Source organism: Phalacrocorax carbo, chromosome 1 (genome assembly GCF_963921805.1).
Source record: "Phalacrocorax carbo chromosome 1, bPhaCar2.1, whole genome shotgun sequence".
NCBI classification, from domain to species: domain Eukaryota; kingdom Metazoa; phylum Chordata; class Aves; order Suliformes; family Phalacrocoracidae; genus Phalacrocorax; species Phalacrocorax carbo.
In genome coordinates, this window is record NC_087513.1 from 52,946,368 (window position 1) to 52,971,944 (window position 25,577).

The 25,577-nt window shown below is 40.0% G+C and overlaps 2 protein-coding genes and 1 long non-coding RNA gene across 15 annotated transcripts in view; 1 reads left to right on the forward strand and 2 right to left on the reverse strand.

Annotated features, from left to right (window-relative positions):
- The window catches only part of ANKS1B (ankyrin repeat and sterile alpha motif domain containing 1B), a 444,006-nt gene extending 439,229 nt beyond the window's left edge, over positions 1 to 4,777 (reverse strand). For all 7 annotated transcript variants that reach the window (XM_064451622.1, XM_064451588.1, XM_064451615.1 and 4 more), the window contains exon 1: positions 4,584 to 4,777. In XM_064451622.1, coding sequence (XP_064307692.1) covers positions 4,584 to 4,717 — 134 coding nt within the window. In that variant the 5' untranslated portion in view covers positions 4,718 to 4,777. The remainder of the gene's footprint in view (positions 1 to 4,583) is intronic.
- Positions 4,778 to 5,494: 717 nt separating this feature from the next.
- Positions 5,495 to 22,023, forward strand: LOC135313382 (uncharacterized). Of its 6 annotated transcripts, none has more exons than XR_010373016.1 (5): positions 5,495 to 5,653; positions 10,344 to 10,691; positions 14,582 to 14,801; positions 15,862 to 15,924; positions 16,873 to 22,023. It is a non-coding gene; the product is annotated as an uncharacterized LOC135313382 (long non-coding RNA). The 6 variants fall into 6 exon arrangements; XR_010373020.1 differs by having other exon boundaries at positions 10,344 to 10,555; XR_010373015.1 differs by lacking the exon at positions 14,582 to 14,801 and having other exon boundaries at positions 5,502 to 5,696.
- BLTP3B (bridge-like lipid transfer protein family member 3B) overlaps positions 20,396 to 25,577 on the reverse strand; it is a 59,277-nt gene continuing 54,095 nt past the window's right edge. For both annotated transcript variants that reach the window (XM_064451645.1, XM_064451656.1), the window contains 2 exons: positions 23,153 to 23,322; positions 20,396 to 22,434 (listed from right to left, as the gene is read on the reverse strand). In XM_064451645.1, the coding sequence (XP_064307715.1) occupies positions 22,309 to 22,434; positions 23,153 to 23,322 (296 nt within the window). In that variant the 3' untranslated portion in view covers positions 20,396 to 22,308. The remainder of the gene's footprint in view (positions 22,435 to 23,152; positions 23,323 to 25,577) is intronic.

Genomic DNA, 25,577 nt, shown 5'->3' on the forward strand with positions numbered 1-25,577 from the left:
GTAAGGATAAGCAAAGAATGGAGCCATTCCCTGCCACAGTCTGCCAAGTGTAGAAGGGGAAAAAAACGGCTCCATGCAGGCTGCTCCGCCCTCCCCCATGCTGTGTATGGCAGTAGCCAACAAAGAGCCAGAAGGGGCCAACTCACCTTTCCCTACTACTCTGTGCCAGTTCACATTAATTCAAATTCTGCCCCATAGTCCTGTTAAAAATCCAAAGCTTTTTTAACAGGTAAAGTTTAGAGACTGAAATTAGCATTTAATTAAGAACTATCCACATATGACTGAACGTGGCAAAATGATATAAGGTCTCTGAGATACAGGAAAGCCTTCAAAGCTATTTTTCCTAAAACACTTTGAAAGAAATGAAGCCTGTCTATATCCAATAATGAACAACAGGTTGGTCAATAAAAATATGCTCTGTATATGCAGATAATCAAATTAAGCAAATGAAAAATACCAGTTTTGTTAGGAACACTTTACTCTTTCTATGTGTTAAATCATTTGATGTACATTTAAGGACTTGGGATACGGGAACTGAGTTATATATTCTGTTAGAGGGACTGTGGGATTTCACTGTCAAGTTTTCATGGTTATACTGGAATAATATAAAAGCCAGTGAAATTATTTAAAAATCTGAAAATTCTCTTTGCAATCTATTACACACCTAAAAACCACATTTTGTTTTTAATATGAAACATAGTTAACATACTAATGTGTAACAATTCCAGAAGTGGAATCCCAGAAGAAACAGAGAAAAGAAACCTCCCTTACAGTTCAGTCATCTAAACTCTCAATGTTTTCTGAGGTGTCCTCGTTCTATAATAAAAGAACAGATCCCAGCCCTGCTCTACTGTTTTGGGTGGCAGACCATAGCCTATACACACATGTAACACATCTTCAGATGTCCTAGTGTATCCCACCTGGAATTTAGCTGCTTCTTCACAGGGCATGGGTCTTTGTTAAAGTCCGTCAGCCTATGCAAATGCCTCAGAAACTCATCGGCATCTAAAATGCCAAGAAATACCCAGGTTTAAGCAAGTAAATTACACTATGGCAGGTATTTCCTGAGGATTATACTTGCTGTAATATGTTGCAATGCTTTATGCTAACTTTTGCATCTGAGGAATTCACCCTCAGCATGTTCACCCACAATCTTTATATTCCATTGCAAGGTATGGAGATTGAGGTAGGGGGCCACAAACTGACCCAGAGCCTTTCAATACTTCTCCTGAACTGAAACAACTTAGAGTGTCCACACAGTCAAACATCACTGATTTGTTGTCATTGCTTTAAATAAATAAATTTGGGCATGAGGTCTTAAACAGTATCTATTACAGCTACCTGGATGCATGAGACTTCTTAATTAAGCATGTACCGTTTCTATGCACTTCACACATACTCTGCTTTAAGCATGTGTTTAAATCCCCACAGGCATTCATATATTTATATGTGTGCTTAAACAGCCTTCTCAAACAGTGTTGTTTTCCCGAACTGTTGTCATAATTTAATATAATGACTTTTATGTTAGAAGTCAGCCCTTTAAAAATTACATAATTTACTCTGCAATTAACATCAATGAACAGGTTCAACTATAAAACAACCATAAAATGCTAGCCCTATTTCCTCCCCCAAGTACCATACAAGGCATCAAGAGTAAAAAAAAAAAAAATTGTTATAAAAAAGTAAATAGGAGATCAGAGCTCAGATACTTTGTTCCTTTGTTCAGATAACAATCGATGTGTGTTTGCCAATTCATGAATATTAAACTTCATTCACAAGGTACATAATTGCTGCAAAGCAAATTTCCACACAAAAGGGCATCAAGCCATTGAGAGTTCAGCCACATAAACCAAGTTGTCTCCAGCACTTACAAGAAATCCAAAGGGAAAGCGTACTGCTACTTAGACCAACATATCAGGCACATTATTGGTCCATTTGTATGCTCAAAGACTTGCACTTTTCCAAACTCATGCCAGGAACAGCATTGACAAAAGGAGAAAGAAAAAGCAACATGGACCTTTCTCACCATAAAGGGACAGGTACAGTTCAGGGGCACCATTTTAGGAATCAAGCGGTAATTATGATCCATGAAACACCAGGAGTCACTGTCAAACACAATGATTCCTAAAGAGTATGTAAAAAGAAGAAAAATATGTCCCTATATTTTTCTATTACCTTTTTTATTATAACTTTCAAACGCAGTATTTAGTCTAATAAACTGTACGTAAAAAATACTGGTATAGCTCTACTAGTAAGTTACTTCAGTTGGTTTTCTATTACAAAAATCTTCAGATTCCCTCAAATTCAGACTTTGATACCGTACAATTACGGCTTTTCTACAACTTTGCTATTGTCAGTAAGTGTTGATTTCCTGAAGAGGATCAAGAAGTTAGTATGATTCCCTTTCAGTACCCTCTTTTGTTTCCATGTGTTCTGTACCAAGATAGAGCCAACCTTAATCTTGCATGTCATTCTGGATGTAATCCACAATTACTGGCATCAGTTAGATCATGAAACATCTCCAAAGAAAAGGCATATTAAAATACCTAGCACATGTAATTCTTTCTTGAAAACACCTTCATTAATGCATACTAGCTTCTACTTTGAGCATTCCTGGTGAAGTCAATGAAATTATTAAGATTCCCTCTAAAAAGCATTACGTTTGATACTGTGTTAGATTGTGCCTGTTTATCCATCAATCCATTACTGAATTCTTTTCAAATGTATTCAAATAACTTACTTAAAATTAGAAATATTTTAGCAACTGTATGCTAAATTTTTACTTTTCTTTTTTGAAGTTATGTTTACAGAAGCCATACACATTCTTTATACATTTGTAAGTAACATCATAAAACCGTGCATGTTTTACTTTGCTTTACTTCTCTTTAAGCTAAGTGCACTTCCAGAAAAAAAACCCACTACATTTGAGTTCACAACCTAAAATACTTAAATTCTGAGTAACAATGACTGTCATGACCCATCTGTATATACAAAACACATGCTTAATGTGTTCCGTATACACAAAGTAAAACACTGCTGTTTAGTAAGAAAAAAAAAACACAAGCAAATACACTCCTCTGGATATAGAGAACTTATGATATACAACATGAAAGTAAGAGTGCAAGAATATAGCACAGGCACTAGCCCTGAAGAAAGTCAGTATACAAATCATGCAGCAGAACTGGATTATAAATGGCTAGTCATTGTACTGATGTGAACTTACTTCTGTACTTAGAAAAAAAAATGGGTATCTCATTTTAAGAAGACTTATATTTTAAATTCAACCAGTTATCTGGCATATTCCTTATTCCTTGCTAAGCAGCCTATTCAAGTACAGTACAAAAAGCAATCGCACGGTCTGTTTTGATTTTGGTCAATCGGCTAGTAACCAAACAATGGTGCGATAACTAATTGGACTGGGGCACCACAGAACTTTGGTAAACTATGAATATCTAAACTGTTGTTTACAGCACTAAAACCAGCTTTAAAATAGCAATACTTTATAATGGAGTTTAAACAGGTATAATTTTGACAGTTACACTAAATTTCCTCTGATAGGAAACATTGAAATAATAGAAATATATTGATGATGAGGTACTGGCAATAGAATCATAAGTATATTTTCATTTAAACAATTTCCATTTCTCTAGGCCTCTTCTTTATTTCCAGGAAAAAAAAAAAAAAAAAGAAAAACCACACACCAAACCAAAACCCCAGTTTATTCAAGTTCTAGGTCAACAGTGTTTGAGTTCATTTTGCCTTCTTTTGCTATGCCTAGTGTAGTATTGAACACTAGCACTGGACTGTGTGCTGCAGACCTTCGCTCGTCTGCATACTGTCAAATGCCGTAAATGCTTGTGATAATGCTCTTACTTAAGAGCATGATGAAACTTAACATCAAATCCATGCTGTAGGTTGCCTGAGACATGACTAATGACTGAAGTTCGGTCCTTTCACCCAACATGGCCAATAACCCAGTTTCACTCCACTAAATCCTGGTACCTTGAAAGTAATGCTGCTCTTACCTAACCTGCTCCATAAGTTTTACACCTCCTCTGCCTCGATGATCTCTCATAAAAATGATTCCTTTTCTTTGTTTTGTAGGCTCATTACTACAGCATGCCTAATTTCTTCTGCAAGTGAGGGTAGCAACTATGGGTGAGGGTATGGGGTGAAGCTATGGCTTTTCACACAGAATTTCACAATGCAATGCCTTGTCTGTGATTAAGGCTTCCATCTGTGATTCAAAGTAGCAATTTGAAGATGAAATATCAAAGGAAGGGTAATTAGTATGTCGTGTATATCAGCCCAGCAATAAAAATATAAGTTCTGCACCACAGCTAGTAACAGAATGAACAAGTACCTTACAGACGCATTGAAGGCAAGAAATTCATGATCACTGTATTAATAAAATGACTGCCTGTGACTTTAAACACAGCCACACTTGTACTTGGCTAGAGAGTGAACCATTTATTGTTACTATGAAGGATGGAGGAATGGAAATGAAGATGAGAGGGGCGATGACGATGACAGGGGAGAAGAGGTTAATATCCCCGGCATCTGATGGGGAACGATGTCCCTACCTCAGTAAGCTGGATAAGGGAATAGCTCCAGATCCACTGCCCAGGATCCCTCCTTTCCTCCCAGAGAGGAGTTTCTCCACCAGAGCCACATTCCCAGTGCGAGCAGCTTCCAGCAGTTCCTGGTCCTTCCCCATGGTCAGGAACCAAGCAGCCCCCCACGCACCCGCCGCGCACCAGGAGAGCTACACCCCGGGCCCCCGCGGCCCCCTCTCTCCACAGAACGTCCTCCCCTCCCCAGAGCCTGCCTCAGAGCAGAGCACAGATTCCTGCAGTCCCTTCCAGACCAGCAGGAGGAGCAGCAGGAGGGAGGAGGAGAATCACCTCCTCCTGGTTTCACTGGATCATTTCTGGGTGGGGTGTGGAAGAGAAGGGGGGGAGGACGAGGCCAATAAAGAACCTCCCCCCCCCCCACTCCCGTGCACACACCCCGAGCCCCGGCCTGGAGGACGGGGCCGCGGAGGGGGAGGGTGCGGGGTGCACCCTCAGCCCCCGTGCCCGTGGCCGGGCGGGATGAGGGGGGTAACGACCCCCGCGAACACACGAACGGACGGGAAAAGGGAGGGACGGGGGGGCGGAAAAGGCGCAGCCCTGACTTGCCAGGCCCTTTGCGGGGGAAGACGCGGCTGGCGCGCTCTCAGTGGCTGCCCGGGCTGGGCGCCCCCTCCGCCTGCCCCGGCCCCCCGCTGCCTCCGCCCGCCCAGCCCCGCCCCGCCCCGCCCCTCGCCAACGGCCGCGCCTCGCGCAACACTGCGGTGCCGGGCGCCGGCCGCTGCTGCGGGCGAGGGGCGGGCGGGCAGGTGCGTCGCCCTCGCCCCCGGCGGCGGGAGCGCGCTGCGGGGTGGCGGCGCCAGCGCCAGCGCCAGCCGGGCGGACCGGCCGCCGCGGGGGCTCGGGGGCTGCTCCGGGGAGGTGGTGTCTCCTCGCTCTGCGGAAGGGGAAGGGAGGGAGCCGGGTGCCGGTGTGGCGGGGTCCTCCCACCGCTGAGGAGGGGCTGCCCCGCCCCGCCGCGCGGCAGGAGGGGAGCTGCGGGAGTGGCGGGCGAGCCCCGCAGGGGCGCGGGCAGCGCGGAGGTGGGTGCCGAGGCGCGCCCGGCCTGAGGCGAGTCAGCAGCAGGTGCGGGTGGGTCGGGGCTGAGGGGACCGTGGCGGGCTGCGTGTGTGTGCGAGGAGATCCCCCGAGCAGGGGCTTAGCCCCACCCGGGAGCACGGCAGGACGCTCCGGCGCAGGTAACAGGGTTGCTTCGTTGAGCAAAGCGGTGTAGACAAAAGGAAAATCCGGGCCCCGCCGAGGTCAGGAGCAAAACTGAGTTGCTGGCTCGGCGAATCAGGCAGGCGGGGCGGCTCACACCCGTGAAAACGCCAGGATCGCGGCTTTTTAATGTTTCAAAGGATGAGAGGCATAACTCGATGTATTTGGTGTCAGAGCTAGTCATCCCTTGTTCTGGTACTCCTGGTTCTGTTGCAGGTTTCAAACGTGTAGCCTTTTGAATTGTAGGACTTTTCCGGGCACCGGAATTAATCATTCCTTACGGCTTTTGGGTTCTTAAAAGCTATGCTGAAAATATTCGGTGCTGGCCAGCTCATAGGCACGTCCTTGTTTAATGCACCACTTGGTGCTGTGCATGTGTGAAAAGCCAAATGACAACCCCATGTTCCTGTTTTAGTTTAGTAATTTGTGTATGTAGAACTGTAAGTACAACAGGCAAATAAGTTAAGACTCCTACCGTTCCCCCACTGGGACCAGTGGCTTTCTCCCGTGAACTGTGCTTACAAGATGTAAAGCACAGCAATGGCAAAATAACATTGTGGTAGGCCGGGTTTTAATGTTATGTTTTCAGAGAGGGTGTTAATTACTCCAGCCCTATGGCACTTTCAAGTCAATGGTAATGTCCTTGTTGACTTCACAGATGATTGGGTTTAGTCCCTGTCAGTAACAGTTTTACAGGTGTTTGCATATTTTTATCATCTAAATAAACAATTTTAATCTCTTAAAAATCAATAGAAGTTTCTTTCTGGGGTCAGATTTTGTCTTACAAAGGAGAAAAATTATCATTATGGAGACCTTTTGTTTCCATATAGTTGTCCACAGAAACAAAACAGTATCTGTTTTTTAACTAGAAAATGTAATTTACATAGTTTGGCATTTTCAGAATGTGAAATCATGTCTTCTCCCATGTTGTCGACAGGACACAGAGTTGAGCGCTGGCATAAAATTATCAGGTGGGAAGACTATATAAACTGTGGCCTTTCTGATTGAAAGAGTCTGATATAAATAGCATTTTTAGGGTCTGATTCTGTGATCACAAGTCTTTCATTATAGTTTAAATAAATAAATGTATAATCACATGAATTAGGATCTACAGTTTAAGTTCTTAGTCAGAGCAGAGTCACAGTGGAAAACAGTCATTTAAAGCTGGAGTAAAAAGTTATGTATCTTGTTACCAGCCACTTGAGCATTAACTAGTTCCAAATAAGTTGGCCATAAAGTAAGAATAATCCTGCATTCTGAAGCTTCTTGGTGTCCTCTGTTAAGGTAGTCATAACTTCCCTTTACTTCTGCCTTGCATTTGATTTTGTATGCAATCACGTGCATTGCCTGATAAACACATTCTCACATGTATCCTCTGCACGCTCTGCATGAATAGATTTCAAGTTTGTTGAGGGCCTCTGAAGAGGTGCCAGCATTCTGTGAAGAGCTACTCGTAAGGCAGGGGTATGTGCATAAACCTGCACATTTGTAAAAACTAGATTAGAAGCAGATACTAAGGAAAACTCAGGGTTTTTAAGAATTTGGATTGTTTATGTGGTTGGATCAGCAGATGGCAAATATGACTCAGTATAAACGTTACATAATTCTTCTTGGGAAAATAAAATCTCAAGACGGTGCTCTAATTCAAAAGGTCATCCAGAAAGCTGTTGAAGAACAGTACAGAGAATGGGGAGAGAAATATCAATGGAGCAGATGCATGCAGTAGCCAGCAAATTCAGGAAGATTTTATGAATGTAGCGAGGCTCAAAACATACCCAAGCAAATCCGTCGGCCCAGTGCCCAACAAAACGGCGAAGGCCAAACAAGGATTTAGTTTGATTAGCAAATAGAGCAGAAAGCAGCTGTTCTATCAATTTGAAAAGTAATTTTAAGCAGCACTATTTAATGGAAGGGTTAAATATGGATAAATTCTAAGGGCTGCTGAAGCGAAGAATTCAGAACATGGGTTGGTCTCTTTCCAGAGATGAAATTGATAGTGGACTCTAGTAAGGGGAAAAAAAAAAAGCCCCAAACCAAAAAACATACCTAGACTGAGTTGAATGTAAATGTTCTAACCTATTAGATCATGTGGACTCCTTTGTGTTTTTAAATGTCTTATGCTCTTTGTTCCTGGTAATGTGAGGACAACACTGTGGAGTGTTAAAATTATACGTACGATAAATATGTTAACTAGATGTAGAAAGTAGAAACATGGACTTATTTGCAGCAGTTACAGATGAGGAAAATAATTTTTGAAACAGACAAGAGATCTTTCAAAACATTGTATGCTTTTTGAGCAGTGCTGTTCCATACCCCAGCAGAATTTTGATTCTGTCATTTTAGTATTTGTGAAGACATTTTAAGTTATGACCAATGCAGCTGTCAGTGTCTAAGTGGCATCACACCTTCAATCTCAAAATTTCTCTTAACACAACATATGCCTTACCTTCTGTTTTCTTCCATTTTCTAAAATACCAGAGAAAGCAGTTAGCCTACCTAGAAATTCTTTAACTGGTTTGTCATTTGGAAGGACTGGTATTGACTGTAATAAGCAAGGGCTTTCCTTAGTGTTTTTACTACGCAGCTATCACTTGACTTTGTTCTTATTTCAGGGTGACAACTTCTTGGTTTCCTCCTCCTACAGCCCGCCATGCTTAAAGGCAAATTAAATGAGTGCTTTCTAACATTCTGTGACTTTCCCCTCTATATTTTCAAGCAGGAGCATGGAAGAAATATGAAAAACTGAGTTGCAAATATTGAAAAAAACCCGAAATCTGTGATATTAAAAATATTGTGTAGAATAGCAAACATATTGACTTCATATTTGAGGACTCTCTATTGTCAATTCTCTCATGAAAAGATATAAGGAAGGTCTAAGATCCCTGTTACAAATTCTGATAGATATTCTGAGAGCTCAAAATGCTGGAATAAACCACCTGATCTAGTGGTTTTGTCAGTAGAAAATAAATTAGCATTAGATAGGCTTAATTATTATTCTCATTTTCGTACACCCATATTAAGTCAGGGACAAAGGTTGCAGAGTGCCTGAGGGGAAGTGCTATTTCTCACGCACCGAGGTGGCAAGAGTTTTTCGGGCTCGATAGTGTCTTTTGGTCTTTACACTATACTCACAGTGTAAAAAAGACTCAATGAACTTCCAACAACCATGACTAGCTGTGTGTATGCACCGCTCTTCTAGGCGATACCTAAAGATCCGGCTCAGAGGCTACGCCCAAAGCAGAGGTCCCAGGAGCGCATCTGAGCTCTTGAGGACAGGCGGGAACGCCCATCGTGTCCTGGTTCCCCTGTCAGGGTGAAACCAAGATGCACATCGGCCTTCTGCTGAAGGCCTTTCTCAGAAGGTAGATGGACACAGTGGACAGGTCCTCAGTTTGGATACCTGGGACACACCACAGTACTTACATGCTGCTTAGTTTAGCTCTCACCACTGAAATATGCAAGAGGATTTACATCCTCCTCCACTGTAAAAGAAAATGATAGAAACTAAACGTACTAAATGTAACTCATGAGGAATATAAAAACACCAAGAGTGCTATAGTTTCAAAAGAGGGCATGAATATTTGGACTCATCAGATTAAGTAGAAGCTGAAGTAACGTAAGGAAAAAGCCATTTTTGATGACTTGGCCACAACACTCCTATCTCTGACTGTACAACTATGACTAGATCATGTTTTCTGTGAACACTTAATTGCTTTGAGGCACATTGACAATGGTGTAAATTTGTAATGGAAAAGAACATGCAAGGAAATGGTCCCTTAGTGATGTTGCACAGCAGCAGGGCTCTGTCTCAGCATTTGCACTGACTGGCCCCGCTACATCATTCTCATGGGGCTCTGAAAACACTGAAGAAGGGCAAGAAATAAAACCATTATTCTGTCAGCTGGACACTGGCCTACAGAGCCATCTGAACATACCATGGGAAGCGTGCTGAGTTCCCCAGAGGGCTGTATGTCCCACTGCTCGAAAATCACAAGTACGCCCAGGCTGCAGGTTGTGTCTGCGTTGGAGAGCTGAGCCTCCAGAAAACAGCAATGGGATTGTGCTGACAGTAAGTCAAATTTGTCTGCTGTGCCATTTCCAGTGCAATTGCAATTTTGCTCTGATGGCAGATGCTAAGATTAACTGGTATATCTATACATTTTTTTACATGTATTTCTTGTGTGACAGCAGGTGGGATTAGCAGTATAATTATTCATCCAATCCTTCTGCTCTGTCCTAGGTTTACATCAGTTTGCTATCAAAATATGCCTAAAACTATTTTTCATGCATTAGAGAGGAATGCAGAATGAAATATGAATACAAGTGGGTAAGAGCAGCATGCTGATTAGACGCCCCAATCTGGTGTGTGCTGACAGATACAGTATTAAAGCTTTGCTTGTACTGCTCGATGCATAGCTTGTTGCAATAAAAAATAACTTGTTTCTACCTTTGATACAGGGCAACATCTTTTTGACTTCAAAACATTTTCCCTTGTCTTGTTTTCCCTTTAAGATACGTACAACATTGCCCACACACCGGATTTTGACTGCCTGAAAGAAGGATCATAGAGAAATCTCAGCTGAAATGAGCTAGTGATGAGGGACCGCAACTCAAAGTACAGACAGCTGTTAAAATTGTGCACAGAAGTTATCCTTGGCTCTTGAACAGTAGCATACAGGAATGTCACCACAGGGGAGCTGGTGAACCAGCACTGTACGCCAGAGGTATTCTGCCAGTCCTTCCCATTCTGTTTGTGTGTCTACTGATAGCAACTGTTAGACAGGAATATATAGCGGTAAATCACTCCTCAGGATTAACAGAAATGGTTGAGCAAGCACTTGCGCATCATACATCCTGCAGGTATGTTTACGCTTGTGGATACACAATGATGACCAATAAGGCAGAATGTATTTGAAATTCCAGCTGCGCTGCTCTGTAACACACAGAGCTTCAGACCTCATTGGGTCCAAAAGAGAGTGGTTACTGGGAATTAATTGTGCACACAGAAGGGAATAGAATATATTTAGGTAACGATCTGGGAAGGCTCAGAACTGTCAATGTGTATTTAAAAGGTATCAATCTCAGACTGAGAGCTGGGCAGTAAGAGGTTGATACAACTAGGACTAATAGGAAGATATCTGAAAGGAGAAATAGATGATAAGAGAAACTTATGATTGATGTTGCAGCGGGAATTAACATGGAACCAAATGGGCACAGCACTGGTTTTTTTTTTTTCTCAAAAATCAAATGGATATAGCATTGTCAAATATACCATGAAGAACAATCTTCCACTGATTCTCTTACTAGCTGTAATTTACCAAATCTTTGCAATTTCTAATTTTGATAGTTACTCGTAACACAAGTGATGCAGCTAGCTAGCTTTGCACTGGTTTCTTGGGTCTGGCCAGTTCTTTTTGAGTAAACATGATTATGTGGTGAAAAAGTGGTTTTTATTTCAATTACCGTGGCCTTTCTTTAGACATCAAGTCTTAGTGGGTTAACTCAAGTTACAGTCCTGTAAGAAAAGTTTTTTGAAACAAATCAATAAATAAAAACAACTTGCCTGGACCAGATTAAATTCCCCAAAGAGTCTAAAGGAAGCTCAAATCTAACGCTCATGAAATTAAAACAGTGAGGTGCAACTGTTTCAGTTGGCCTTGGTACTAGGTGAGTGGGGGGTAGCAAATGTGATGCTAATAACTTTTGAGCGGCTTGAAGGGGATTTGGAGCACTACAGAGCCTGGTTTCCATGCCTGGCAAATTGGTAGACATCTGGCTACATACAATAGTGAAGATTCAGTACAGCTTTTGGAGAAGCAAGTCATGTCTTATATGTCTATTAGAGTTCTTTGAAGGAGTCAAAGAACATGTGGAAAATGACAAGTCAATCAATAGTTTGTATTTAGCTTTCAAGAAAGCTTTTGACAAGGACCTTACAGAATACTTTTAAAAGAAGCTAAACTTTTGCTGAGTAAGAGGGATGATTCTCTTGTGAATGGGCAATTGGTTGAAGGAGGGAAAGTAAAATGGAAGAATGGGCAGTTTTCACAGTGGTGAGAGGTTGTCGGGACAGCTGTGGAGAGGGCTCTCCTATGACCTGCCCTGTCCAGCAAGCACATAAAGAGCCTCTGAAGAGAATATGAAGTGAAGTAACAAAGTTGGCTAGTAAAACAACAGGTTTCAGAATAGCTTGAACTAAAACTGACTATGAAGAGTACATTGTGGTGGTGTTCTAGTAGATAGTAAAATAGGAGGTGGAATTCAGCATTGGCAAAGTAATTTCTCTGTTGGAACAGAGAGGGAGATTTTGGGTTCCCCTTTTACAATTCCAGAACTACTGTCACATCTCCATAATCTCAAATTATTGGGGATATTTCTATGAAAATGTCTGTTTAATGCTATATGGTAATCAAAATGACAAAATAATTGGGAATTATTAGGAAAGGAAATGAGCATCATTAAGTCAATGTATAAAACCATTCTGTTTGTCCTGTCTCAAAAGATTACATCAGAACTAAGCAAGATACAATAAAGGGGAGGAGGTATAATCATGTATAGTACAGCATTTATATAGCCTAAATAGGCTAGGCCACTTCAGCTTTAAAAAAACTATAACCACAGGGAGATAGAATAGAAGCATATAAAATCACAAGTAGTATGGAAAAGGTAAATATAAAACCATTATCCATTATTTTTTCCTAAACAAGAACTAGGGAAACACAACAAAATTGTCAGGGGAGAGTCTTAAAACACATAAATAAGTTTTTTTCAAACAAAAATTTTAATTTAGAACAGGCTTAGCGTTGCTTTGTATTACGCTTGCTTGCGTGTGCTCTCATTCTGATAATTACCTTTAGCATGGAGACTGCTACCTACGTGCGCACACTGGTGGTAGCACAGCAATAGCTATGTAAGCTTTGCTCATCATCCTGCTAATCTCTCTTGACTCAGGATACCACCCTGTGTATCAGTGTAGTTTAATGTAGTCTTCATATGTAAATTTAAATACACAGAATATTGCAGTGTTTTTGTACAGTACATATACAACCACACAGTGACTCTGATGTTAAGGGTACTTCTGCTATCTGCCAAGAGGAACAATTAATACCAAATTTATCGGAGATAGTGTTTTTGTAAAGCTGATACTTTTCTCCCAGCACAAGATTAGGGCCCCTGACATCTTTTATTCAGTTAGTACAACAGTAAAAAGGTTCTTCATTCTTAATTACTTCTCCAAGCCCCACAAAACAACATTCTAGAGTGTTTATTAAAATTTGAAAGCTAGTCCTGTACTGCCTAGGGAAGAAAGTTATTGCTTTTTGCATGAGAGGATGTGGTTATGCAGTGAATTTCTAAATCTCATTTATCTCTCATGTAACTGGATTACAGAGGAAAACATTAGCATGAGTAATTTGTTTGCTAATATGACAAGTCCCTCATTTTCAGCCTTGAGACAGTACAATAGGTTTTGGTCAAAAATAATAATTGGTAAAGTCTATGGCTAAAACAGCCAATTCATTTGATTTACACTTATTATTTATCTGAACTGAAGGTGACTATCGACCCCAGGCAAATAGCCCTACTAATTTTAATTCAGCAGCTAAGTTAAAGCTAAGATCTCAGAGGCAGAATCGTACACCAAAAATATTAAATGTAAGAGAAATTTTATAAGAACACAATAGCGTGTTGACGTACACCAGAGCTTCAGTAGCAAAGGTAGCAGAGAGGATTACAGGAATACCAGCACATCCATGACACTCTTCTAACTGGAGCTGATTCAGCAAAACGCATTTAGGAATTAATCTTTGGATTCGTTTCCATAGGAAGAAAACTGATACAGCTATTTGTGATAGATGTTCTATTTCCATATTCTGTGAAGGGGTGTGCAGAGACATCCTCTGCAACGGATATGCAAATAGGCTGGCATCATCCTAGAAAAATATGCAATAATTAATGCAAAGTAAACTTTAATCAAATAATTAAGTATACCACAAATTGGAGCTAAAAAGATCCCCCTCCAATAGAGAGATGCAGTATAAGAAGAGTGTATGAAACTATATTAAAGCAGGGTGAATAACTGAAGTAGGATGAATAATTCAAGTAGGAAAATTCTTAAGTCAGATAAATGTGATAACTGCTGTGATGAATTTTTTCCTACATTTGTTTCCCCTTTCACACCTCTGAACCTGCCAAGCACTGTAGTTTCTTGAAAATAGGTTTTGTAATGGCAAATTAGTGAGCTTCTGTGACCCTATTATTTTATCACATTTTTCCTTTTTATGGTGAAGATACCATAAAACATTTTAAAAATTGAACCAGCAGGATATGGAACTGCCCAGTTTTATTTTGACGTTAGCATTTAATCAAACTATTGCTTCTCTGAGCGATATCCCAGTGAAGACACTACCCTGCATTAGCCCAGTACCTTTTTATGACATGGTTTGTTTCTCCTCCACTGCCATTTTAGCAAGAAAACAAAAATTCAGATCCACTCTAGAAGCCAAGTCAACTTCTTTTGTTTCTGATAGGATTGGTTTTACATCTTTTCCAGTTATTTTTAATCTTCTGGTATGTTTTGTAATGTACCTGATCTAATGTACATTGTGTATACGTGTCTTCGTGGTTTCTAAACATGCCACCTGGTTTACTATTCAGCATGTCTTCATTTATTGGCATTTCCTCTCACCACAATTTTTGAACGTCCTTTCATAAAAATTTGCTTTGACTCTCTTCTTTCTTCTTTTCTTTAGTATTATTCCATATTTCTCACAGGGAAGATTACCCTGTTCAGATGGCTGTACTGAAAACGTACATCATGCTTAGGACATGTTGGAGTTACAGCTCTGACTCACCCTTTTTTAAGTATATGCGGCTTCGGTTAACTTCAGCTGGTAACGTCACCTCCAGTGCTTCAGTCTCAGATTGTTCTGGCAGCCCCATTTCCCGTGGATCTCAGGAATGGTACTATGGGTGAGATCTCACAGTATCCAATATAACTAAGCCTCCTGTTATTCATAAATCTCACTTTATGTAGGTTCTCCTGATTGTCACAAGAAGTTTCCCAGTGTCTTTAAAGTGAAGGGACATCAGCAAAGCAGGAGATTACGGCAGTGATACTCTAGTGGCAGCGCCTGTCAGTTAGTAGCCAGCTATGACATACAGTATGGTGTTGTTCCACGTACAAGTTTCTATCACCAGATGGGGAAGAAAAGAAAAAGATCTGTTACTGCCTATAAATGACTAATTGCTGCTAGGTAAAAATCTTGCTTTTGATTCCAGCAGCTGTAGGTTTAAAGACAGCCACAATGCCATTAAGGGTGGCAGCTGTTCAGCCAGATAGGAACACGTTTTCGTGAATAAGGTGCCCACACTTTTTTCTAATGTATTGTTTTCCCTACACTTACTTCAAATCCTCTCCCTTTTTCCTCTTTCCTGACAGCAGTGACTTACAGTAGCTAAATAAGGGACATGTTTTGCATAATGGAAAAGCAAAAGAGATTAACTCTACGTTGTCGGTGCCTGTTGAAATATTTTGTCAAGTCCCATTTCAAGGAGTTTTTTTTAATCTTCTTAATGTTATGACTTTGAAGGAGTACTTTCCTGTTGCATAAGCTGAAAAGGCTTCTGATAATTGCAAAGGAAGGTTTAAGAACCTCACCATTCAGGTCATGCCCACTGATATTTATCGTCATATTAATACGAGTTGGAAACTTAACTTGCAGTTTTCCAAGAGTGTTATGTGTCACCAGCTGTTAGTGATTTGGAAGAATTTAGGATCCAGTTAAAGCAAATAGCTCTGATATGGCTTTAAAGAATTTCTCAGTGCCTGTTTGCAAGTTACCATATTTCTTACATTACTCCTGGACAGGAAATTAAATGCTGGAGATTATATATTTTTTACAATTTTTAAGAAAGCTGTTGTATAAATATTTTCAAGTACTCAAGAAGTCTGTGAATAGATTTTATTTTTTTTTTTGTGACTATTGCAGAAATATTAAATCTCATGTTTTACGTGCAAATGAATTTTCAGGACTCTTCCTGCTAAGTTTGACCAGAGAAGGAAAGCCTCATTTCTTTACCAAATTCAGATCAGGTAAGTGGCTGTGATTGTGGTGGTGTCCAGTATATTGTCAAATTCTGGAACACGTTCTAGCATGTGTCATTGCAGGATGACACCTTAAAGAACTCTCCATCGTACCTATCCTGAGTTGCCATCTCTTATTAGAAATAAAATTTAAAAATAAGTAGAAGGAACAAACCACATTAAGATCCAGAGGAATTATGAGACATCTGCTTTCTATGCTATTTTCTCTAAGTATTTCACAAAAATAAAGCAACCCCATTCCTACAGTAAATTTTATATAGATTGCTTTTCTCTCTGCTTAGTCCTTCTGGCTGCAAGTTTTTGAATAACCAAATGGGATATAAAAAGAAATGACTCCAGATCACATACCACACACTATAGTGTTTATATTAACTATCTGGTTAGATTACCTACCATCTGGGCAAGGTAGCGAACAAAGGTAAGTGTTTGTAAAGGATTACGTTTGGTTATTGCCAAAGAAACACAGGAAACCTCTATATATGCGTCTTTTATTGAAAATGACTAGAATAAAATCAGATTTTTTCTAGTTAGCAAGGAAATTGAACAGATAAATTGGTGATATCAAGGTGGAGTTGTTCATCTATGCAATGATAGGAAAACCAGAAAAAAATCCTAAACTTTTTATTTTAACAGATAATGATGAAGCACAACAAATGAGATAAACATTTTACTATAAAAGGGACCATATGTACAAAACTATCTTTTTAGAATTTATTTAAACCTGAAAGGGGGAAGAAAGTGTTTCTTCTAACAATGTTCAAGCATTTCATATGATTTATTTAAAGAGGAAAAAATTACTATGCCATAAAGAAGGCAGTAGAAACAAATATAAGCTATATAAATTAAAAATGAAAAAAGCCCGATTTAAAATCATGTTATGAAATTAATAACCAAGAGTTTATGCAAACTCCAAATCGTATCCTGATTTTTTTCTAGTTTAATGAGACTGTTAGCGAGTCAAGAAATAAGACACACTGGTACCCGCGAGGAAATGAAGCCACAAGTGACTTCTTGGACTGCCATCTAGCGGTGGCTACCTGGGGAGAGTTCTGCTCACCATGTTTTAATCGTGTTTAAAAGGAGAATGACTGAAAGATTCATACTTCTGAGAACTGGTTAAGCACCGTTTTCCTTATTAGCAAAACATTAACCATCAGAGACTTCAATATGATAATTCTCATTGCAAAAGTATTTTCCTGTGCTCAAAAACCCCAACAGTTACTAGAACAATATAATTATACCGTGATAAAAGTATTTACGACAGTTGCACCTTCCATGGTAACGGTGTATTGAGGTTCGCAGACAACGTGAAGACACCCAGATTTGTTCCACGGATAAGTTGTTCGGAGGCTGCTTCGTTATTCAGCACTTACTGGCTCAGGCTACCGCTTCCGAAGTGCTCATTTGTCCACATGTCCATGTCAAACGTTTAAAATCCTTACCGACTAACTCAAATCAAAACATGGTGGTTTCAAACATACTCTAACCAAGAAAAACTGCATTAACCAGTTCACGCATTTTGCTCCCCACACTACCAGCTCACTCTCACAGAAGATACAGCCTTCGTCCTTATCTCATGCATACACCTTACAAAGCGATCAGCAGTTTCAGCAGTTTCTTACCTAGCTGTGATGCATCTGATTTTCACTTCCAAAACGATGCTCTCAGAAATTCTTAGACAACGTCAGATTTAATACTGAGATTACATGGGGAAAGCTTGAGGAAATGCATATACTCCACTTCTGCTCATACTAAAATGACTGATGGCAACAAAACGAAAGGCAGGAGATAGCAAATAAATAACAAAAACCAGATACTTTAATATAAGTGGCTGGGTATGGCTTGGACAATGATAGACAAAACCAAACTGACCTTTTAACAAAGTTAATATTTACCCATTTAAGCAGCTGGCAATATGAGAGATTCATCTCTTTGGGATGCAGAAGTTTCCCCTTATTTCAGGAGAGATTGATCACAAGCCATCAAGAGTTTAGTTGATTTTTGAAGAGTCACTTCCTGCAACTTGTTTCAGCTAGCAAGTAATGTGACACATACTTGCAAGATGTTCTATAGTATTTGAGAAGCTTGAAGTTGCAAAAATCTTTTTTAAAGTGTCCCAAAAACACCTGTCATAATTAAAATTGTCCTGATTTTTTAATATCCAAAATATACTGTAGCCAATAAGAGTTTAATCAGTAACCAGACAACTCAAAGGCATCTAAACCTTGCTTACACTCAGGAAGCAGTTTAAGCTGCATGAAACTTGTATAAATCCATAATTCACTACAGTGACGGCAAGTTTCGCCCTCTATATGCAATGAGGAGACCATCAAATTTAACTAATTCACTGAAACAAATTTTAGAAAATAATTTTAGAAATGTGTGGTTTTTACATATGAATGCTAAAAAAGACATAGAACTGTAACTAAGCAGCTTCTATTTACTATTAATCTTAAGATGTATTCTTTTTGTTGGTTTGAGCAAACAGATATTTGTTCCTCCAGCACAAGACCACTATTCCCTAGCATTTCACTACACATTTTTTGCATCCCTTAGTACTGATTAACATGACCTCTGTGCTGCTCATGCTTTCAGATTCCATCTTGTTAATAAGTAACGCAAGATCAGGAGGCACACTGCCACAGAAGTAAATGGAGTGCGGCTTAGCGCAGATCGCCTGCACCACCGAAGCCACGTTTGCCTCAGTACATTAGAGATGTGCCTCAGCACTACAAAGCCTGCTACTAGGTTCACAATGACAGGTATCTGCACTGAGGCAGAGGAATGGGGCTGCTGTTCAAAAGCTCGTCAGCAAAAGTAAAGTGGCAGGGGTCGGAAGAAAAACAAAAAAAAGATAAGGTGGTATGGCGGGGCTGACAAAAAAACTCATTTCTCTACTGGGAGGGATGAATTAGTGGTTTTCACAGCAAGTACCCACTTCATTCCTACTTAACATATTAGCAAGGTCATTTTCTGTTCCTACAATAGATCAAAAGACATGGGTTTATATCAACAGCTGAATCGGACTCTGAAGTACTCTAAAATTTGCAGGTAGCAACAGTGAGCTGAATATCTACTTCAAACATTTTGTGATCAATGTTTTAAGAACTAGACCAATACAAGCACATTTTTAATATAGAAACCATTTTCTTCATCATTACTTAACCTGAAATCTAGTCACTGCAAGGAGTTTGCTTCTGCAACACGTTTGCACACTTTGTACTCTTGGAACTGTAGATGCTTGATAAAGTCTTTGACTTTATGATCACATGCCCCTTGCATTTACTATGAATTTATTACGACTAGAGGTAACCATTACCATGTCAGACTTAGGAAGCGTTCTGTAGGTAGCAATTATCCTTTAGAGATCAATTATGATCCCAGTTTAAGACTGCAAGTCAATTCCTAGGCAAGACAGTGTACAAACAGGCATGGCTAACAGGACCAGGAAATAAAGGACTTAAGAAAAAAAAGGAAAAAAAAAAAAAAAAAAAAGCAGCAGTCATTGTCCCCCCTCCACCCCAGGCAGTACCACAGCCCCTGGTACCACCAGCCACGGTGGGTTTAGTCCAGGGACTGGCACAGCTACTGTCATGAAGCCAGAGCAGGGCCACCGGAGAACTGGCATGATCTCTACAAAGCTGCCTCTCCAACAGGCCTTTTGAAAGTAATTCTGTAAGGCCACATGATTTTGATTTAAAATCTGTGCTTACCCGCAACGTTAAGAGTTACTGTGAGAACTGAACAGTGCAGGCCACTACGATTCAGTGGCCCAGCCTGGGAAAGGGCACGGCCTCTTCAAGGTGAGCTTTATTAAACATTAAAACAGTGTTTCTCAACAAGCTGAACGAGAGTTAAGCTAATCTGTAGACCATGTAAATTTCCACAGAAAGCGTGGAGTACAGCTTGCTAACAGTTTGCCTGCAGGACTTCTGGAGTCAGTTTTCTCTCTGCACTCAAGTTCTCCAAATTCTGTTCCATTTTGTTCCATTGATGGTACACATTTCCTCTAGGATTTAGGAAGGTTATGAACACTGGCAGAGCCCTGAGAATGAATTAAGCATTTTTATTTAACCTGAGGCCTTTAATCGCCATTTTTAGTATAACCTATTAAGGCTTAGTTTAACTTTGTACTTCTAAACACTAATACACTAACTCTCCTGCATTTTTTTCAACAGCAAAACTCATTTCAGCATGACACAGTGCTATCACTCTCAGTAATGTCAAGTCCACAACCAAGCACACCCACCTCTTCTGAGCTGTTCACAGACGATGCTCATTACTGCAAAACTGCCATGAAGTAGAAATGTATTCAGTTATAATAAGTGCAAGAAAGTGAGACACCAAAATTCCAACATCTGTAATAAGGGGAGCTGGTTTGGGTTGTTTTGGGTTTGGTTTGTGTTTGGTTTTTGTCAAAAGAAGCAGGTACTAGCTTGTGCAATAATAAGGACAGGCATTTGATATTGCTGTTTATTTCTTTTTAAAAATTAGACAATTCTCAATGTATTATTCCAGCAACATGCTACTGCGCACTCTATACATTCCCTTCTTCAGAATAATTCTAACTAGATCTTGGCAGGGATAAACCAAGTAAGAATTACTGACTTTAATAGTACAAATCAGAATTAAACCAGCCGAGAACTCCTCCCCTGAATCTGACACAATATTTGTGTGAAATTGGACTACTCATATTTAACACTGTGTTGTCTCAAATACCTCTTGAAATATGAATATTTTGTTTCTCTATTAGAAACAACTGTGTGTATAAATTTTCATCTTATTCAGAATAATAAGATCAAAATTTCCATGGGCATTAAAGGGAATTTCAACTAGGGTTTCATAAGGCAGGCTTTAAAATAGTGCCTGAACCAGTTCTTCCACAGAGTTCTTGATTAAAATTCTACATATTTTCAATAACTATTTTCAGCAGTGTAAATTCTGTGTCCTCCAAAAAGTTTTAATGAAAACCATTTAATTAAAGCTAGTTTGACAGCCTGAATATGCAAAGTCAAACTGCAGGATACTAAATAGGTTTTGAGATTTGTCTGCCTATCTACCAAAAAAAAACTTCCCTCAAACATCCCATGGAGCAGAAACAATTGTGGTAACAAAAGATTTTCAGTTGTCAGATTCAAGGTCGCTAGTTAAATTATTCAGTCATTTTTACTTCTAGCAAAAACAACCTCTTACAGGCATGTATGGGTTTGTATGTTGTTTCCTAAATGGTTTAGAAGCACACTCTTGTATTCTCTATTTTACAGCGTTGTGCTTTTTTATTTATTCATCTGTACCAGTTTTTAGCTGAAAATTATTGTTCAATTTTTACAAATCACCCATGATTTAAACTGTATAATTACATTTCATGTAATCTCACAATTTCATTGGGTAATTAAATGATTCTCTACAGCTTTTTTATCAAAAAAAAGCAATATACAATTAATGAATCCTCATAGGATTTCTCCCCCCCCCCCGGCATTGATGTTACATATTTAAATACACTAGACCAAATCCTTGGGCACGTCTGACGAGTTGTGCAGCAACCGGACATGCGCGCAAAATGCTTCAAAGCTCACCCTTCACAAAGGGCTGGGTTCTATTGCAGGGCTGTATCCTCATCACAGAGAGAGGGGCAAAAAAGTGGCAATGTCTCAGTTACATCAGCTGTACAGCTACAGCGGACCTTCCTGCAGAAGGAAAGCTCAGTAGTTTGCCCTCTTACTTCAATTCTCCAGCATTTACTGTGGTATTTTAGGAGTGCATATGGAAGGGGTATATGGGACTCTATAGCACCAGAGGATTATTAAAATCCTCTCTGGGCAAATTACACTGAATTTAGGGCCAGTTTAGAGCTGGTATTTTAATCTTTAGTAGCTATACTATTCTAGAGGGTCTAGCCCATATCATCATAGTGCAAATGCAGCCTCCTGTATAGATACCTTCTGGTAATAATAAAACAACATAACCTTAACAAACAGAGGTACAGTTTGTTAATGAGGCATGGTACATTTTACTCAGTTATGCACCCAGGCACCTTCTTTCATTGCTGAGCCATCCACTTTTCAGAAAACATTTAAAAAATAACATCTCCTTTGATAATATTAGAAGTAGATGATTTTTTTTTCTTCAGTAAATCAAAAAAGTACAATATAAACTAATTTTTCCAAAGTCATTTCAGTTTAAAACGGGATGAAAAAAGTTACATTTAGTGATACTTTCAGAATAGTTCACAAATATTTTGTTCTTAATGAGAAAACTTCGTCTGTGACAAAAAAAGAAAACCATGTCTTCCAGCAATTTCCAAACAGTATTTTGGATGTCACCATTACCCGAAGTTCTGTTGATGATGCCTTGCACCAACAGACCACTGTCCTACTGACGGTCAGCATTCATCACCTTTATACGATGAAGCAGGGCGTCTTTCTCCATCTGGACCTCAGCAAGAGCCATTTTGGCTTTGGCCAGTTCCTGTTTGAGACATTCATTTTCTTCAATAAGCTGAAATGATCATGTTAGAAAAGAGAGTTATTAGTATGCCTGCATACTGACAACTTTTGCCATTACAGTAACTTTTAAAATACCACGTGCTCACATTCTTTCCTGAGTGCAGGTTTGTTGGGGCTGAGTCAAATGCGACTGATTCCCAGTCAGTGAGCGTGGAACATGGAGACAGTTGGCGCAGTTAGCTCGAAAGGCAAGATACCCAATGTTTTAGCTACACCATTTCCATTCTAGAGTGGACTGGAAATTACACCGCGTTCTGAGCTCTAGGAACGGATTCTTACCCAGTGGAAAAACCAGCCAAATTGATGTGCGGGTTCTGTCATCATCAACTCAAAATTCAGGTATAATTGATAGATCAGTAAGGGTCTGAGACTTAACAGTCTAGTCCTTCCTCTTTGGCAGTTGTGTTGTACTGGGATGAGGGAAACAGGGAGAAGCGACTTGCTCCCTCATTAAACTCCCTCTGATGTAAAGGAGAAGAATTAGTCTGCAGTGTATTACCACCCTATTTAGAAGGTAGTATGAAATTTATTTTGCATGCCTAAGTACTGAACCATCCACTGAAACATCCAAAATTCATATTTTCTATCTCAAACAGACTTCTGAACAGAAGTAACTCCCAAGCCCACTCCCAGGTAGTCTAACAATTATCATGACTGATGATTGCAACATAACGTGCAGGTGGGGGGAAGTCAAAGGGAATTCTTAGTACCTCATTTTTGAGCAAGTCAGCTGAATCCCTGCTTGATTTAGAAGGTCTGGGAATTTCACAAGTAGTCTGGGTGGCTTGGTCCTGTGATTTATGTCCAACAGGCCCAGCTGCTTGTTGCAGTGCACTCCTTGAATTCTTCATCTTTGACACATCATTTAGTCCTTGATTGTCTACATCACAGAAAGATATTTAAGAGTAGTGCTTAGGGGTTTTTGTAATTTTTTTTGAAGCTTGATTCTCAACAGCACAAAAGTAAATCCACCTAAACAAATATATTTGTAATATTAAGTACATTTATATTTACCTCCAAAAATCAAATTTAAGACTAAAAAAAAGTAATACACCCTTTTGGAGGATTGGAGAAGAGAAAGGAGGCATGAGAAGCAGCATTATGTAGGTTCCAGCTTGAAGAGAATTATCACATTTTTATACTGACCAATATCATCACCACAGAATATGCATTCTGAATAATTAGAAGTTTGAGAACTATTACTATTGCTATTAATATACTATCTCCAGGTCCAAATCAGATCTGAAGGCTGCATTTACATTTGAACACACAGTGAGATAAACGTGGAGGATCAAGTTTTCAAATTAGAAAATAAGTTAAATGACTTGGCATTAAAGAAACTTTCTAGCATTTTTAAGTGAAGTGCATGGTAACATCTGTGAAAATACACTGCTGTACACTAAGGGAAAAAGTGAGGGCTATGGTTCTTCGTAGTCTAAAAAATACTGTGGTTTGGTTTTTTTCTTTTTTAAACATTTTCTTCTAAACAAGAGTTTTCTGTTCATTACCCCCTCCTCCCACCACACACGTACATGAGGACTTAAAAATGTGGCACTGCAGATACATAAATCACTGCAGTGCAGATAGCATTTGACCTATGCCTTTGAAGTCACTGTACCTGAGCAGTCCAGGACAAGAATAGGGATCAAAGCACTTCAGCAAAAAAAAAAAAAAGGGGGGGGAAGGGGGGAATGAACTGAAAGAAACCTTCAAACTATGAAATTACTATTTTTTCCAATACTTAGTTTAAAAAGATGACCAAAATGCATGGAACATCTTTAAAGACTTGAACAATGTATTAGATAATGTGGAGAAGATAAAATACAAGTGAATCATGCCACAGCATACCTCTGAGAAGGCTGGTCCATCTTTACTATACCTTCCCATTAGGTAGGCGAGGGGGGCACTAAGATCACCCTGCAGCCTCTTCTTCCTCAAGTCATACAACACACTGCATATTGTTGGGTTAATATATTCAGGACCTGGATGAAAAGGCGGTTGGCACCCTCTGCGATTTTGTAAACAGCGCCAAATTGAAGGGTAAGTAACTGGCACACTGAGGGGCAAGGCTGTTTTTCAGAGGAACCTGGAGAGGCTGGAGAAACGGGCTGACTGGAGCCTCATGAAGTTCAGCTGAAGCCAGTGTCAAGTCCTGCAGCTGGGAGTAACTAACCTCTTTCTTCCCTGCAGGCTGGGGGCCAACTGGACAGAGCGCAACATTGCGGAAAATGACCTGCAGGCCTTGATCAACAAGAAGATCTATCATGAGTCAGCAGACAGCTCTGACAGCAAAGACCAGGCACATCCAGGCTGAACTAGCAAGGGTATGGCTAGCAAGACAAGGGAAGTTATTATTCCCCTATGCTCAGCACCAGTGAGACAACATCTATAATACTGGATCCAGTTGTGGATTCCCTAGTGCAAGATAGATACTGACAGCTGAGGACCACCAAGATAATCGTGGCCAGGAGCACACGATGTACAAATGAGGGGCTCCGAGAGACGCACTTGTCAAATCTGAAGATGAGAAGGCTACGGGGTGATCTTAATGCTGCCTTTGCCTACCTAGTGGAAGGGTATAGATGGACCAGAGTTCCCCGAAGTGCTTGGCAAGTGCTCAAGCACCTCTGTCTTGAGGTGGCAGGACAGGAGTCGATAGGCATAAGCCACAACAAAGGAAATTCCAGTTAGGCATTACGAAAAAAATTAACTACAACAGTGGTCAAACACTGGGACAGATTATTTAGGGTAGTTTGTAATATCGTCTGTTTGATGCTCAAAACTTGACTGGACAGGGCATTGAGAAACTCGATCTTATCTGCCACTGCTTTGAGCAAGGAGTAGGACCAGATGACCTCTAGAGGCTTCTTCCAACCTAAGATTATGGTTCTTTGACATATCCGTGAAAGACAACAGTAAAGTTCCAGCTCTAAATGTATTGCCTTGTTAAGAGTATTTAGTATTTGCCCAAGCACATAGAAAAAAAACTTAAAGTGTATACATGTTCCATGAAAAGTACAAGCTTAAATAGCTGTTCAAAATACAAGTCAGTGCAATCGCCGCCATGAGCTGCCTGGACACTGCCATAATATACAGAATTGAAAACTGTTACTTGTACTTCTCAAATAGACTTTT